The sequence below is a fragment of the Cryptomeria japonica genome, chromosome 9 (genome assembly GCF_030272615.1).
Source record: "Cryptomeria japonica chromosome 9, Sugi_1.0, whole genome shotgun sequence".
In the NCBI taxonomy this organism is placed as follows: Eukaryota; Viridiplantae; Streptophyta; class Pinopsida; order Cupressales; family Cupressaceae; genus Cryptomeria; species Cryptomeria japonica.
The window spans coordinates 192,707,089-192,722,676 of NC_081413.1; the positions used below are offsets into that span (position 1 = coordinate 192,707,089).

The 15,588-nt window shown below is 38.5% G+C and overlaps 1 protein-coding gene and 1 pseudogene across 1 annotated transcript; one reads left to right on the forward strand and one right to left on the reverse strand.

Annotated features, from left to right (window-relative positions):
* Nucleotides 1–3,176: 3,176 nt before the first annotated feature.
* LOC131858333 (uncharacterized) lies at nucleotides 3,177–4,223 on the reverse strand. The gene has a single exon (XM_059211538.1). It carries the CDS (start codon nucleotides 4,221–4,223, stop codon nucleotides 3,177–3,179), a length of 1,047 nt encoding a protein of 348 aa, XP_059067521.1.
* Nucleotides 4,224–11,201: 6,978 nt separating this feature from the next.
* Nucleotides 11,202–14,941, forward strand: LOC131052360 (receptor kinase-like protein Xa21; annotated as a pseudogene).
* The last annotated feature ends 647 nt before the right edge of the window (nucleotides 14,942–15,588 follow it).

The following is a 15,588-nucleotide window of genomic DNA, read 5'->3' on the forward strand; positions in this document are numbered from 1 at the left end:
TTTTGGGATTCCTGCAATTGGTTTTCAAGGTTCATGTTGGGGGGAAGAGCATTGTGATTTTAGTAACGTTTGCAGTGGAGAAGTTATGGGGAATTATGGTATCAAACTGTACCAGCTCCACTTAATCTATGCTCATGTTTTTCTACCAGTTGTTAATCTAAAATTTTCTTATCTTTGCTTCAGCGGATCAGATGCCTGGTAAAGTTGTGAGAAACTAAAAGGAAAAAAGAGATTGAGAAAAGAGGATTGAAATTCAAAATTTTATTGCTACTTGAAAACTTACAGTTAATGGGCAAACTCATGTGATAGAATAATTGACAGAGATTCGCATTGGATGTAAATGCGGTAAGTTTTTTTTACTGTTTGTTATGAATGTAAATGCGGTTGGTTTGTTGACTACTGTTGTTTTTAGACATTGCCAAATCCAGCGAAACCAAGTGTAGGAGCAGTGGTGGAAAAGTATGGAAACTCTGTAAACCACACAGTTTCCCAGTTTGACAACAAACTTTGCATAGCAATGGGGATAAATCTATTTACTACAATGACTTAGACTTGCAAAGACTTAAGACTTTCAGAGTAGGGAGGGTAAGCAATTGCAATTGTAGCTGCATCGGTTCAACTTTCAAATATAAATATTTTGGAGATAAATCTATTTACTACAGAGACTTAGACTTTCAGTGCAGGCAGGGTAAGCAATTGCAAGTGTAGCTGCATTGGTGTTCCACTTTCAAGTATGAATAATTTGGAGAAGGCATTGAATTGTAAAGGTGAGTTCATTATTTTACTCATCTTGACTACTTTTATCTGTGTTACATTTTCCTCGGATGAGTTGCAATACCAGATTCAAATTGATAAAGAAGCATTGCTTAAATTAAAAATGTCTGTAAAAGTAGATCCAAGTCTTTCCTTGTTCAATTGGGTAAATGGGAATAACATTTGCAATTGGACTGGAATAACTTGTGATGGCAATCAAAGGGTTATGAGTGTTGTTCTCAAATATAAGAGTCTGTCTGGTACGATACCCCCTCACATAGGCAATATGTCCTTCCTTACAACTCTCGACCTCTTCCATAATCATTTCTCAGACCCCATTCCCAATGAGCTTGGTAAATTAGAGAAGCTGCAGTATGCTAGGTTGCATGGAAACAGTTTTGAAGGTTCAAATCCAATTACCCTGCGTGCATGCACAAATCTTTTGGAACTCCGATTAACCAATAATTTCTTGAGCGGGATCAGCCCGCCAGAGTTGGGTTCCTTGCACAAATTGCAAAGACTCCACCTGTCTTTTAATAATTTGGGTGGTATCTGTTAGGATGAAGAAATCGAATTGAAAACAACAAATAAACACAATTGAATATACACAACACAAACAACAAGAACATACAGATTTATCGTGGTTTGGCAATTGCCTACATCCACACTTGAAGTAGGGGAATCACTATATTATTCACCAATCTAGTTTACATCTACACAGCTGCAATCAACTCTGGCAATCAACTTTAGAAAATGAATTACAATCAGCTCTTAAAGAGCTTCTAGGAAGAATATGAATAGCCTAGAGTTTTGGCGGCAAACAGGGAAGGAGTCTGTTGGACTTCAACTTCCAACAATCTCCCACTGAAGGCCAACGAACTGCTACAACAAGTAAATTCTCCCAATTAGTTCTACTATCAGTTATTGGAAAGGCCGAGAGAAGCTCGGTAGAAATCAAACTTCTCCCACTTAACTACTTTAGTGAGTACATCAGCTGGATTCAGATCGGTATGAATCTTGTCTACATGAAACTTGCCTTCTTCAACCATATGGCGAACATAATGACTGCGAACATCAACATGTTTTGACCTCGGCTGAGATGTTTGATGTTTAGTCATAAAAATTGCACTGCTGTTATCACAAAACAAAGCAAAATCTGATTGCTTCAAACCGAACTCGCTGAACAAGAGTTGCAGCCATACCATCTCTTTTGCTCCCTCAGAAAGAGCTATGTATTCTGCTTCCGCGGTTGATTGAGCAACTGTATGTTGCAATTTTGAAGCCCAACTAATCGCTGCCCCGGCAAATGTGAAAGCATAACCAGAAGTAGACTTTCTTTTGTCTAAGTCATCGGTAAAATCTGAATCGGTAAACCCTTGCAAAACTGCCTTGTCCTTTCCAAAACATAAACAAAAATCAGAAATACCTTTGAGATACCTCAAGATATACTTAACCGCCTCCCAATGTGATTTGCCCAGATTAGCCATAAATCTGCTCACCAATCCCACGACATAAGCAATGTCCGGTCGAGTAGACACCATAGCATACATGAGGCTTCCAACTGCAGATTTGTATGGAATTTTATCCATAAACTCCTTATCTTCTTGTGTTTTAGGACACAAATGAGAAGACAACTGAAAATGAGAGGCTAAAGGTACACAAACAGATTTAGCATCTGCCATACCAAATCTGTCCAAGACTTTTTTAATGTAGTCTTGCTGAGATAGTTTGAGTTCTCTCTTTTTTCTATCCCGAAAAATAGTCATTCGTAAGATCTTCTTTGCTGCCCCTAAATCTTTCATGGCAAATTCCTTTGCTAAATGAGTCTTAAGTTCACTCACAATCCTCATGCTTGTGCCGGCTACGAGCATATCATCCACATAAAGGAGAAGAATGACAAATTCGCCATTAGGAAGCTTCTTGTAATAGATACAAGGATCAGACTCGCCGCGAGTAAACTTGTGATCAATCATGAATTTGTCAAATTTAAGATACCACTGCCAGGGGGCTTGCTTAAGCCCATACAAACTGCGTTTCAATCTGCAATAAAGGTGTTCCAGCCCCTTTTTAATGAACCCTTCCGGCTGATGCATAAATAACTCCTCATCAAGGTCGCCATGGAGAAATGTCGTCTTCACATCCATCTGTTCAAGTTCAAGATCCCACGCTGCAACTAATCCCAATACTACTCGGATGGTAGTCATTTTAACTACTGGCGAGAAAATTTCTTTGAAATCGAGGTCTTGCTGCTGAGCATATCCCTTTACAGTCAGTCTTGCTCAAAATCTTTTGTGACCATCGGCTTCATCTTTTAGTTTGTACACCCATTTATTTCCCAATGCCTTTCTGTCAGGCGGAAGTGGTACCAAATCCCATGTCTGATTTCTCATTAGTGCATCCATTTCTTCGCACATTGCAGCGTGCTAGTTATCAGGATCTGCATTTTTACAAGCCCCTTTGTATGTTGCAGGCTCTGTTTGATCAGAGATGAGCAAAGAAGGTTCAACCTCTTCACAAAACAGTAAGTCATAATCAGAGAACTTCGCAGGAGGTCGCCTCTGTCTGGTTGATTTTCTCAATTGACTCTCTGTTTCAGTAGTAGAGTTGTTCAATTTTTGTGTTCCCTGTTTAATCACATTAACATCACTCCCTTTGTTTTTTAGTCTGTTAGTGTCCCTGTTAACATGGTAATCGAAATCCAGTGGATTTTTGTCCACATTATGTGAAGGCCGATCAGAAAAATCCCTCTTGTTCTGCACAGGAGAGAGATGACACTGTTGTGGGTTCACAGAGGAGGTCGCACCAGGATTGAGCCCGCGACCATGTGAATTTTGCTGGGGGCAGTGACCACGTGAATGGTCTTCCATGAGACCATCACCGTCAGCGGCATAGGTCTGTGGTGGCGGTGAACCCGTGGAGTGGGCCTGCGGAGAGGAAGAGGGAGCGGCTGGGGGGTCGCGGGAAGTCTGCAGAGAGGGCCCACGTGGTGGGGAGGCATGGGGACCAACAGGGAGCTCGCAAGGAGAGTAGACTGCGGGAGGAGCACGGGGAAGGCAGCAAGGAGCTGCGGAAGACTCCCGGGAAGGACTGTGGGCTACGGGGTGTGGGGACAGCTGCCGTGGAGGGTGAGGTGTATGTCGTGGGGAGAATACTCTATAATTTGCAGAATGTGGTGGAAGTGCAGGGCACTGTGGAGGATGCCCATCCATAATGGAATAACGTGTGCCAGGTTGCTCACCATAAGGGTGATCTTCCAAGTTTCTTCCAACATCAGTGCTATTTTGGGGAGGATTTGCTCTATTTTGCAGACCCCCAATTTCAAAATTATAAGAAGACCAAACATTTTCATCACTCCCTTCTTCATTCTCAGACTGAGAATTGTATTCAACAAATGTAGATGTCATAGGAGCTCCCACTAAATGAGAAGTCAGAGGTAGGGCATTGGAAGTCGAATTCTGAAATAGAGACATGGAGACATATTCTGTCTCTGATTTACTTGCATCTTGCAGTGCGGGAAAGGAGGTTTCATGAAAGACTACATCCCTGCTACGAACAATCTTTTTGTGAACTGAATCCCACAATCTAAAACCAAACTGCTCTTCTTCTGTTGTGCCCAACTTTTGGGCACAAAAACGGAACAACAAAATTTTTTTTGACAACATGAACTCGCAATATATCCTACATTATAATAACTTTATTAGAGTTTTGTCTTATCTAGGATGTAAATAGATTTGTTTACTAAGGTTGGGTTAATTAACCAACTCGAACAAGCGACTTTATTTGGTGGAGATTAGTTAGTATCACAGATTAGTTAGCTAGCTCAATTTCCTAAATCAAGTTGTCGCTAATTAAAACAAGGGTTAATTGGTTATCTTAATGTATTAAATCATTCCCGATCATATAATGATAATACTATTACTTAATTGATGCATACGCAAATTTATTATTTAAATCCAACCGATATGGTTTAATTTTTTATTTTATTTTATTTATAACACCATATGCCCACTAAATCCGTTATTAGGCTAAAGCCAATTCTAATTTTTTTCTAACCTCTTAATTTTGACGATTTAATTAAATTCGGCCCAAACCGGTCACAAAGGCTTATGGTTCATAAAATTAATTTACAATTTCTTCTTTTTGAATTTTTCCCATTTACAAAATAACCCAATGTCCACAATTAAATTGAGGATAATCTATTGACTAATTAAATAAATTAATTTGATTTAGGGTATAGTTTATCCAACTATATTAACTCTTCCTTTTTAAATCCCTCTAGATTAACTATAATTTAATTTTAATTCTCTATAAAATATAAGCATATATTAATTCAATTTTTTTAAATAACCCTAATTATTAATTAAAATTAAATTTTTAAAACTCCCATTTATATCTCCCATCTCTAATTTTAAATTTCTTTAAATAAAGAAATCCTTATTTCATAAAATACTAACCCTAACCCGAAATTGGGTTAGGGTTGCATTTCTATTTATTCCCATTTTGTTTTATTTTCTTATTAATTTATACCCTAACCCGAAATGGGTTAGGGTTTATTATACTACTTTTTTTTTTGATTTGGGGTGAGTGTGTGAGTGTGATTTGCAGGTACAGGCAGATTAGGGCACGGCGGAGGGTCCGAAGTGGGAAGAGGCGGAGGGTTTCAGCGCGAGCTCCCCCGGACGCCGCTGTGCGTACACACAGTGGCGGGCAGCGCCGCCCACTGTGTGCACACAGTGGCGGATGGGCTTACCACCGCCCACTATGTATACACACAGTGGCGGGTGCCGCTCACTGTGTGTAGCACAGTGGCGGACGCGTCTGCTCCACTATGTTTACACACAGTGCGGTGCCCTTCGGCGCCGCCCACTGTGTGTGAACACAGTGGCTCGGCCGTAAGCCGTCCACTGTGTTAACACACAGTGGCTCCACTCGGTACTCCCATTTTCCAATATTTTTTTTGTGTAGTTTTTTTTTTTTTAATATTTCGCTTTCTTTTTAATATAAAAATATATATACATATATATATATATATATATGTATATTTATATATATATATATATATAAATATATTTCTATATGTATATATATATATATATATATATATATATATATATATATATATATATATATATATATATATATATTCACTGCCATGACCAGAATACATACATATACCTTTTTTTTTTAAAAAGGGTATCTAGTGAGTATGATTCAAATGCAGGGGTATATATATATCCCTGATAGAGTTAGGAAGCTTGTTTTGAATTATTTTTAACACAATAACATGCAATCCTTTATATGTTTTTTTTTTGTAACAGGAATACACAAGTCTAAAATATGTTCTTTTTTTTTGTTGATGCAGGGATATACATATATAGAAATTTATATATATTTATATATGTATAAGTATATATATTTCAATGTATATATATACTTATATATTTATAGATATATATAATTAAATGTTAAGATAATAGGGCTGGAAACCCTTATTTCGTTTTGAAGTTCTAACACCTAAGCATACAGACCTTTGTCTTTTAACAGCAATATGAATAAATCTTTTTTTTTTTTGGTCATACATCATGCTTCCTACGGAAATGTAAAAAATACTAGTTCCTTTTCAACTATGTCTAAACAGAGCTCACAACAATAAAATAGCAGTAATTAAACTATGCAAGTAAGCAATGAAACCTAATGCATTCCTTTCTTTTTCTTTAAATTGCAGAAAATAAGCAAGATAACAGACTTTTTTTTTTTTTTTTCTGAGACAAGATTTAGATATAGTCTACAGCAACATAATAGGCATTAAAATTTAAGTAAAAATTACATTGCTTACAAAATAATAAGTTACAATAGCCCATATATAAAATGGGTGAATAATCTAACTAGTCTTCTCATTCTTAATCTTTATACAGAGAATAAAAGAAAACAACCTAAAACTCTTTATTTACTTATATTTTTTTTTGGCTACAATTCATAAAATTACATTTTCCTTTTGCTTTTCTGCATTTAAATAGGAAATCTGTATCTAAATAAAAATCTGCAACTCCTAGATCTTTTCCCAGCTACCTGCATATAAAATTTTAGGACTGTGACCATAGGATGCTCACCTCCCAGCCTAGGCTTACCAGAAGCCACCCCCGAGCTTGGAGAATCAAGACCTAGACGGGGTTACAACCAAGCATTATAACAAGCAAAGGGGGAAAAGAAATCAACACAACAGTCACATCCCTTCCCAAGCTGAAACTCCATCACAAAATGTGATGCCTTACTAGGGTGGAAGTGGACCAAGTACCTTAGGGGAGAAATCTGCTAGATAGAACTTATAGCCAACTCATGGCACCCATAAAAGCATAACCAAAATTCATCCTTAATCCCTACACCCTTATGACCCCCAAAAAGGCAAGCATGCCATATTTGCTCCCCCTTATGACCCCCAAGTGAAATAACACTAAAGAAAGCAGCAAGGGTCTCATGGACAGACCCTTGAGATCACTCTCAAAATGAGAGCCTCTCACCCTAAGGGTTGTCAAGCTCCTTCCACCCCCAAGGCCAATCTTTCCTCCCAAGGAAAGAATGGTCTTGAACACTTCCCAACACAGCAATGCATAAAACAGAAATAAACAAGAAAACACATTGAATTTTACAAATACAACACAAATAAAGAGTTACATCAATTTCCATTCAAACATTCTATAACATTTTTACATTTACATAAGAGGGGAAAAATAACACCAACCTTGATCTGCCAAGGGAAATCTAAGGGAAAGCTTGATGAAGAGCTACCCAATCCTCTAATCTTTTTCTGCAAATTCCTTAGCCCCTAGATCTGCTATCCTAAAACTGGTTTTTCCACCAAAATTTCTCCAAAAATCTCCAAGGATGGAGAGTGGGTGATTAGCTCACTAAGCTTTCATTCTTAGCCTAAGAAGGCCTCTCTCACTCCTTCCAACCTCTTGGATAGAGTGAGGGATCCCTCATTGGGTTGGTCTTCCCTAGGTCTTACACACTCCCTAACCTAGGTACCTAGAGAAGGGAAATGGAATGGGGAAGAGGGATTACTCCCTTCAAGAAGGTTATCCTACCAAGGAGGGCACTCCTATAGATGGAATTCGTCCATCTTGGGAAAACCACTTTTTTGGGTGGTTAAACAAGTCCTAAGGGGAAGACACATGGCCAATTTTGGCCTTTACCCATAGGTACCCCATGAGGCCTAATAGAAATGCTCTAAAATTGACTCTAGGAGTTGATTTGACCCTCAGAAAGTCCACCTGAAGTTAACCTACGGGTCAACTCTGAGTTGACCCTCCTTGTGGCTCACTAACCTAGATTTCTTGGTTCCTTCAAGGATAAATAGGAGATATAACAATTAACAAAAAATAAAACTCTCCAAAAAGGTGACATGACAAATTGCCAACACAACATACTACATAGGTGTCAAGTGACACTACAAAATAATTCCACATCACAATACACACGTGGCAATTGTCCCTTAAACGATTTAAACAATTCAATAATACAATTTACACTCATGCAACATTTACATTTACAAATAAAATACAATACATACGGGGTGTTGTCTCTCCAAATAGACAACCCCTGGTTTTACGAACGCACATAGGCCTAGGCTCGATTCTCCATAATATTTCCATGGTCACATGGATAATCTCCTGCACATCTCAATTTAAACATTAGTACTTCCCAATAGCCTCATATAATATAAAACACATAATCAGAATACAATACATCCATTCTGCAAAGACTTGTCATTATAAAATACGATTTGTCACAAATCAAAGCAATTCATCATAATCCTCAAAATTTGATCCATCTACAAGATATGCAAACATATTTCTAACATTATAACAAATCCTGAAATTCAGATAATAACATACATCATCACAATATTACCCTAATCTAGAATTATATAATATTCTATAATCCACAAGGCATAGAAATGGAGCATCAAATATATATCAATATTACCAAAAATCGTGGGATCATAAAAAGTTCTATATCCATAGTGTGTCAAAACTAGCATCCATAATAGTTCCAATATGAAAATAACTGAAGAGATAGAATGGGTCGGGGTAGGGCCTCACACCTCCATACCCCACAAAGATACATTTCAGCGATTTTGGATCCAATTTCGTTCGCTTTTCCTTGGGTATATGCGAGAAGGCTTCGCATCCAAACACATGAAGATGCGAATACGAAATCCTCTTCCCTTGCCATTCCTCTTCTGGAATACCAAAATCCAATTTCGATGATGGACTTCAGTTAATTAAATACACTGCTGTGTTACACACTTCTGCCCAAAAATCTTTGCCTAAACCTGCATTAGACAACATACATCGTGCCTTCTCAAGGATTGTTCTATTCATCCTCTCGGCTGCACTGTTTTCTGGAGGAGTGAATGGAACAACCTTGATTCTTCTAATCCCATTATCAGCACAAAAATTATCAAATTCATGTGAACAAAATTCCCCATCGTTATCTGTTTGTAAGCAATTAATCCTATGCCCAATCTAATTTTCAACTAATGCCTTGAAAATTTTAAATTTTGAAAACACTTCTAATTTCTTAGAAAGCATATAAATCCATACTTTTCTTGTGCAATCATCAAGAAATGTTACAAAATAGTTAGCTCCTCCAATGGAGGTTACCTCAGTTGGTCCAAAAACATTCGAGTATATAAGCTCCAGCGGTGTTGTCTTTGTGTCACGCCCACCTTTCAAAAAACTGACTCTCTTTTGTTTGCCATAGAGGCAATGTTCACAAAAGGCTAAGTCCACAAGCTTGAGGTCCGGTAGCTGATTTCTTGTATGCATAACATAGAGACCTTTCTTGCTAATGTGCCCAAGTCTTTGATGCCAAAGATCCGCTTTGCTGTCCTCAATCACCATTGCAGCTCCCACTTCACCATGAGTCTTAAAGATGTAAAGACTTCCCACTTTATTACCATTTGTATTCAACATGGTACCATGTGTTACTTTCCATGTATCCGGAAGAAAATTAACATTAAGACCTTGACCAAAGAGCTGTCCAACAGATATCAAATTTCGCTTCAATTTTGGGACATGGCGAACATCTTTGAGCAGCCATGTTTTACCACTTTCTAATGGCAGCAATACATCCCCTTTGCCTGTAATTTCACAAGCTTTGTTATCTCCTAAAAAAACATTGCCAAAGTGCCCTTCATGGTAGTTGATGAATGCTTCAAGACATGAGGTAGCATGGTAAGAGACACCGGAATCAAGCACCCATGAATCCAGAGTAGTGTCGGTTGTTGAAAGGATTAAGACGTTATCATCTTTATCATAAACGGTATTTGCTTCGTTGTCCCGCACTCTCTCTTGTGCTCTTTTGAAATTTCTGCAATCCTTTTTCACATGACCCGCTTTGCCACAAAACCAACATTCACCATTTCTGTTTCTAAACTTCGATCTCTTTGCTGATTTCGAACATCTATGGTAATTATTTTTGCCTATGTTATGACTTCTACCTCTATTATCGGTGCTGACCACCGTTAAAGCTTCACCAAATGAAGGTTCATCATTCTTTCTTCTCAAATCCTCGCTGAGAAGAGTAGCTACTACATCATTAAAAACTAATTTATTTTTACCAGATATAGATGTGCTAATTGCTGTTACAACACCATCCCAGCTGTTTGGTAAAGAACACAATAACAAAACAGCCTTGCTTTCATCATCTTGTGTCATCCCCCATCGAAGTCGCTTGACTAATCAATGTATTGAATTCATTGATGTGGTTTGCCATAGCACAACCTTCCTTCATTTTCAGTTTGTACAAGCGCTTCATAATAAAAACTTTATTTGCAGTTGAAGCCATTTCATACATGGCTAAGAGTCTATCCCATACTTCTTTTGTTGTTGCATCACCCGTGACATTGAAGAGAACATTATTGGACAGCGAGAGAAAGATTGTCGCTCTCGCCTTCTTGTCCAATTTTACAAAATCTTCATCAGCCATCCCAACTGGTTTCTTTGCTATCCCTTCAAGCGCGATTGAAAGGTCTTGCTTTATCAGCAAAGACTCCATCTGCACTTTCCATAATCCGAAGCTCTAATCAGAGAACTTCTCTATCTTCGATTCTTCCATGATTCTGGAAATTCAAACACCAAAATCTAAACAACGATCTAACCTCGCTCTGATACCAATTGTTAGGATGAAGAAATCGAATTGAAAACAACAGATAAACACAATTGAATATACACAACACAAACAACAAGAACACACAGATTTATCGTGGTTCGGCAATTGCCTACATCCACACTTGAAGCAGGGGAATCACTATATTATTCACCAATCTGGTTTACATCTACACAGCGGCAATCAGCTCTGGCAATCAACTTTAGAAAATGAATTACAATCAGCTCTTAAAGAGCTTCCAGAAAGAATATGAATAGCCAAGAGTTTTGGCGGCAAACAGGGAAGGAGTCTGTTGGACTTCAACTTCCAACAGTATCATCTCTCAAGAATTAGCAAATTGCACTGCCCTCAAAACCTTAGAGCTTGGCCATAATCATTTAACCGGCACTATCCCCAAATTTCTGAGAAACTGCACAAAATTGCATCTCTTAGGGTTGTACGAGAATATGTTCGAAGGACCAATTCCATCTGAGATATTAACGGCACTGACCAGATTACGATATCTGTTTCTGGACTCTAACAAACTTAATGGTAGCATCTCCCAAGAGATTGGCAAATTATGGAGATTGAGGGAGATTTTCTTTACAAACAATTCTCTTACAGGTGTCATTCCCATGGCCCTGGCTAACTGTTCGTCTCTAGAGGTGTTGGCTTTGTCCAATAAATCCTTGTATGGCACCATTCCAGCAGTTTTTGATTCACTTCCCCGAGTCAAGCGACCAAGTCTCAATTTTAACAGCTTTGGAGGATCAATTTCTCCCTTCATGAACTGTACTCAGTTGGAAATTTTGACTTTAAAGAGCAACAAGCTTCAAGGATTAATCCCAGAGGTTATAGGCTATAAACTACCCAAATTGCAAGTGATGTCTTTGGGACGCAATCAGCTAACTGGAAGCATCCCAAAATCTCTAGGAAATTGTTCTGACCTTTATTATCTTGAAGCAGTAAATAGCAATTTGAGCGGAGCAGTACCCGAAGAATTGGGGATGTTGAGTTGTCTTCAAGCCCTTGCACTTGGAAGTAACCGCCTCAAGGGAAATGTCCTTGCTTTTCTGTTAAACTGTACACAATTGCAGCAGATTGGACTGGAAGTAAACAGATTCGTGGGCTCAATTCCCGCAGATATTGGTTTCAAGCTCACCAACTTACAACTAATAACTGCAGCAGGTAATCGATTCAGTGGGGATATCCCAAAGTCTCTAGGAAATTGTTCTCAGCTGTGGTTTCTTGATCTCCCAGGAAATCTGCTAAGTGGTGTGGTGCCTCAAGAATTGGGAATGCTAACTGCTCTGAAGGTACTGAATCTTGGGTCTAATAGATTGTCAAGTGGACTCTGTTCTACAATGTGTGTATTAGATTTTCTTTCAAACTGTTCCATCCTTGAAACCCTAGAGCTAGAATCGAATCAGTTCAGTGGAACTTTGTCAAGGGCCATAGGAAAGCTCTCTTCCAGGTTATCCAAATTGTACTTGGGTAGAAACGACATCACTGGCAACATACCGGAAGAGATTGGCAACCTTACGGGGTTGACCATTCTGACTCTCTCCAATAACGGTTTTCGGAAAGTTCCGAATGGATTGGGCAGTCTGAAGAATCTGCAATTTTTAGACTTGGGCTTCAACAAATTGCAAGGCAACATTCCATCAGTGTTTACAATGTTGGTAAATCTGGAATATCTACAGCTTCGGCAAAATCATATATCTGGAGATATTCCTTCATATCTGGGTACTCTGCAACAGCTGAGGGAACTTGACTTAAGTCACAACGAGCTCACAGGAAGGATACCAAATGCCATTGGGCAATGCTTCCACCTGGAGAAGATTGAACTCGCATACAACAGCCTCACGGGAGATATCCCTATGGAGATTTCAAACCTCAGTTCATTGACGTTCTATCTCAATTTTTCACACAATTCATTGACAGGAAGATTGCCCTCACTGGGAGGAATGAAACTGATTCAAGCCATAGATATGTCTGTCAATAAACTCTCAAAAACCATCCCTGGCGATATTGGCAGTTGCGTGGAATTGCAATACCTAAGCCTTGCAGAAAACAAATTGAAGGGAGTAGTGCCAATATCAATAGGGGAGCTTAAGAGCCTTGAAAGCATTGATTTGCCTTTTAATGAGTTGTCTGGGCCGGTGCCAAATCCTATAGCGAATCTCACCATGCTCCGCTATTTAAATTTCTCCTTCAACAACTTGAGTGGACCAGTTGCAAATCAAGGAGCTTTCAGAAACCTAACCGCAGCATCATTTTGGAGAAATTCAGGATTATGTGCAGCCTCGGGCTGGTTGGATTTACCAAATTGCACAAGCTCTGCCAAAAATCATAGTCGGTTCAACAGGAACATTTTCTTGTTTGCTTTAATTGGCACATTCTTCGCATTGTGCTTTATTTTGGCAGCATTTTACATTTTCTACAGGAGAATTAAAATAAAACCATTTATAAATAATTTGTTGAGGCGAGGTTTCATGCAAATTTCCAGTCAGGAACTTCAAAGAGCAACTGAAGGATTTAGCGCCGCTAATTTGCTAGGTGAGGGAAGCTTTGGGTCCGTTTATAAAGGAATCTTGGATGATAATACATTGGTGGCTGTTAAGCTATTCAACCAGGACCGTCAAAACTCATAGAAATTTCGTCAGGGAATGCAGAATACTGAGCAAAATCAAACACCGCAATCTTGTGAAAGTTTTGTCCTCTTGCTCAACTGAAGATTTCAGCGCTCTGGTACTGCAGTTCATGTCAAAGGGGAGCCTAGATCAACTCCTGCACAAGAATGAAACTCAGTGTAGCATGAATTTGAAGATGAGAGTGAACATTGCACTTGATGTGGCACACGGGATGGCATATTTACACCATGATTGTTCTCCCCCTGTTCTTCACTGCGACTTGAAGCCCTCAAATGTGTTAGTGGACGAAACCCTGACAGCCCATGTAGCTGATTTTGGACTTTCCCGTCTATTGACGTCTCCTGTTTCTACAAGTAGTAGCACATCCAGACTGAAGGGAACAGTGGGTTACCTTGCCCCAGGTAAAAACCCAAGCTCAACACCTTTCTAAATTTTGTGTTTGTCTTGGCTTTTGTCCTTTTGTTTTGTTTTTTCATGTATTAGTTTTATTCTCAACAACGAAATCACTTTTAACTTTGCAAGAATATGGATTGGGAGGACAAGTGAGTACTAAGGGAGATGTTTACAGCTTTGGGATTCTCATCCTTGAAATGGTGACTAGAAAAAGACCTATTGACGATTTTTTTTCTGGAGACAACACTTTACCCAAATGGGTGAGAAGAGCATTCCCTGAGGCAGTGGAGAGAGTGGTCGACAGGGAGCTGTTGGTTGATCAGTTAGCTGTGCGCCAATCCAGCAGTGCTACACCTGAAACCTCTGCTGAAGAATTAGATTCCTCTGAGTATGGCAATTGCCTGCTTACTTTTACTGGATTGGGACTGCAATGCACAAGCCAAAATCCAGGGGATAGACCAACAATGAGAGAGGTGGAGGGTATGCTTGAAAAACTTGTATATGGGAGGGCATATGGCAATTTAGAAGAGCGTGCATCCGTCCAGAATCTGTTGAGTGCAGGCAATCGGGAAAACCATCCAAATAGCAGCTCAACTTCATTTACGGATTAAAGCCACAACATTTAATCACGGACCAAGAAAAACCACTGAACTTTAACAACACTATCTATATATAGTCCAACTTTTAACAACAATGATAGTCTGTTGAAGTTCTTTCAACAGTAATATATATTTAAATGGACTTTATTATTATTATTAAAATACAGTTAAGCTATATCATCTCATGTCTTGATGTAATTTGGATGAAGGCAGAACCTTGGCATCAAGACTATGATCGCTCTTTGCAGTCAAGAGGCCTAACCACAGTTACGGTGGTCCGATTGTAACTATTCTTCATTTTTCATTATTTGTAGTTTAGGGTTGATCTGTAATCTGATCTAAGTTCATATGAGTTAATTTGTACATTTCAGAATTATATTTGGGCAAGACCGGAGGTTTTCTTCGTTGGGTTCTTCGTTGGGTTCTTTCCTACCGGTGCCCTCTCAGAACCAAACTTGTAAAAATACAACTTTATTAATAAAATTATTATACGACTTTGGCCTATTACTGATTTAAAAAAAATACAGTTAAGCTAAAGTTCTTTTTATCAACAAATGATTACCGATAATTAAAGGTCTTCTTGAATGGTAAATGTAATCTTTTATTCTAACAGGGGATTAAAAGTTTTTTTTTTTGTCTTTTCGAATCAAACTCTGAAAATTAGGGATGCAAACTTGCTCAGAAGCACCGATGGGCCTCCCTGAAATAAGGACATTTCTTTGTCTTAGTTATTATTATATATCATATTAACATCTTTTTTATAGATTAAATTTAAAGTAATTTATAATTTTTTTATTATTAAGAAAAATCTTTTTAAATTTAAATTATGTGAATTTGTGGAGTCCTTGTGACTTCAGATCGTTCATGAAGAGGGTTCGTGAAGAGAACTCATATCCTTGCACAATTTGTTAAGTGAATTTCAAAACTTCAATTATTGTTCGTCAAGAGACCACGTGCCCTTGCACAATTTGTTGAGTGAATTTCAAAATCCAGCAAGCAAGGCACTACATCTCCTTCCCCACCAATATCTCTCCAAA

What these genes read in the sequence shown, in the direction of transcription:
- LOC131858333 (XM_059211538.1), bottom strand. Translation starts at nt 4,223, where the DNA reads ATGTCTCTATTTCAGAATTCGACTTCCAATGCCCTACCTCTGACTTCT.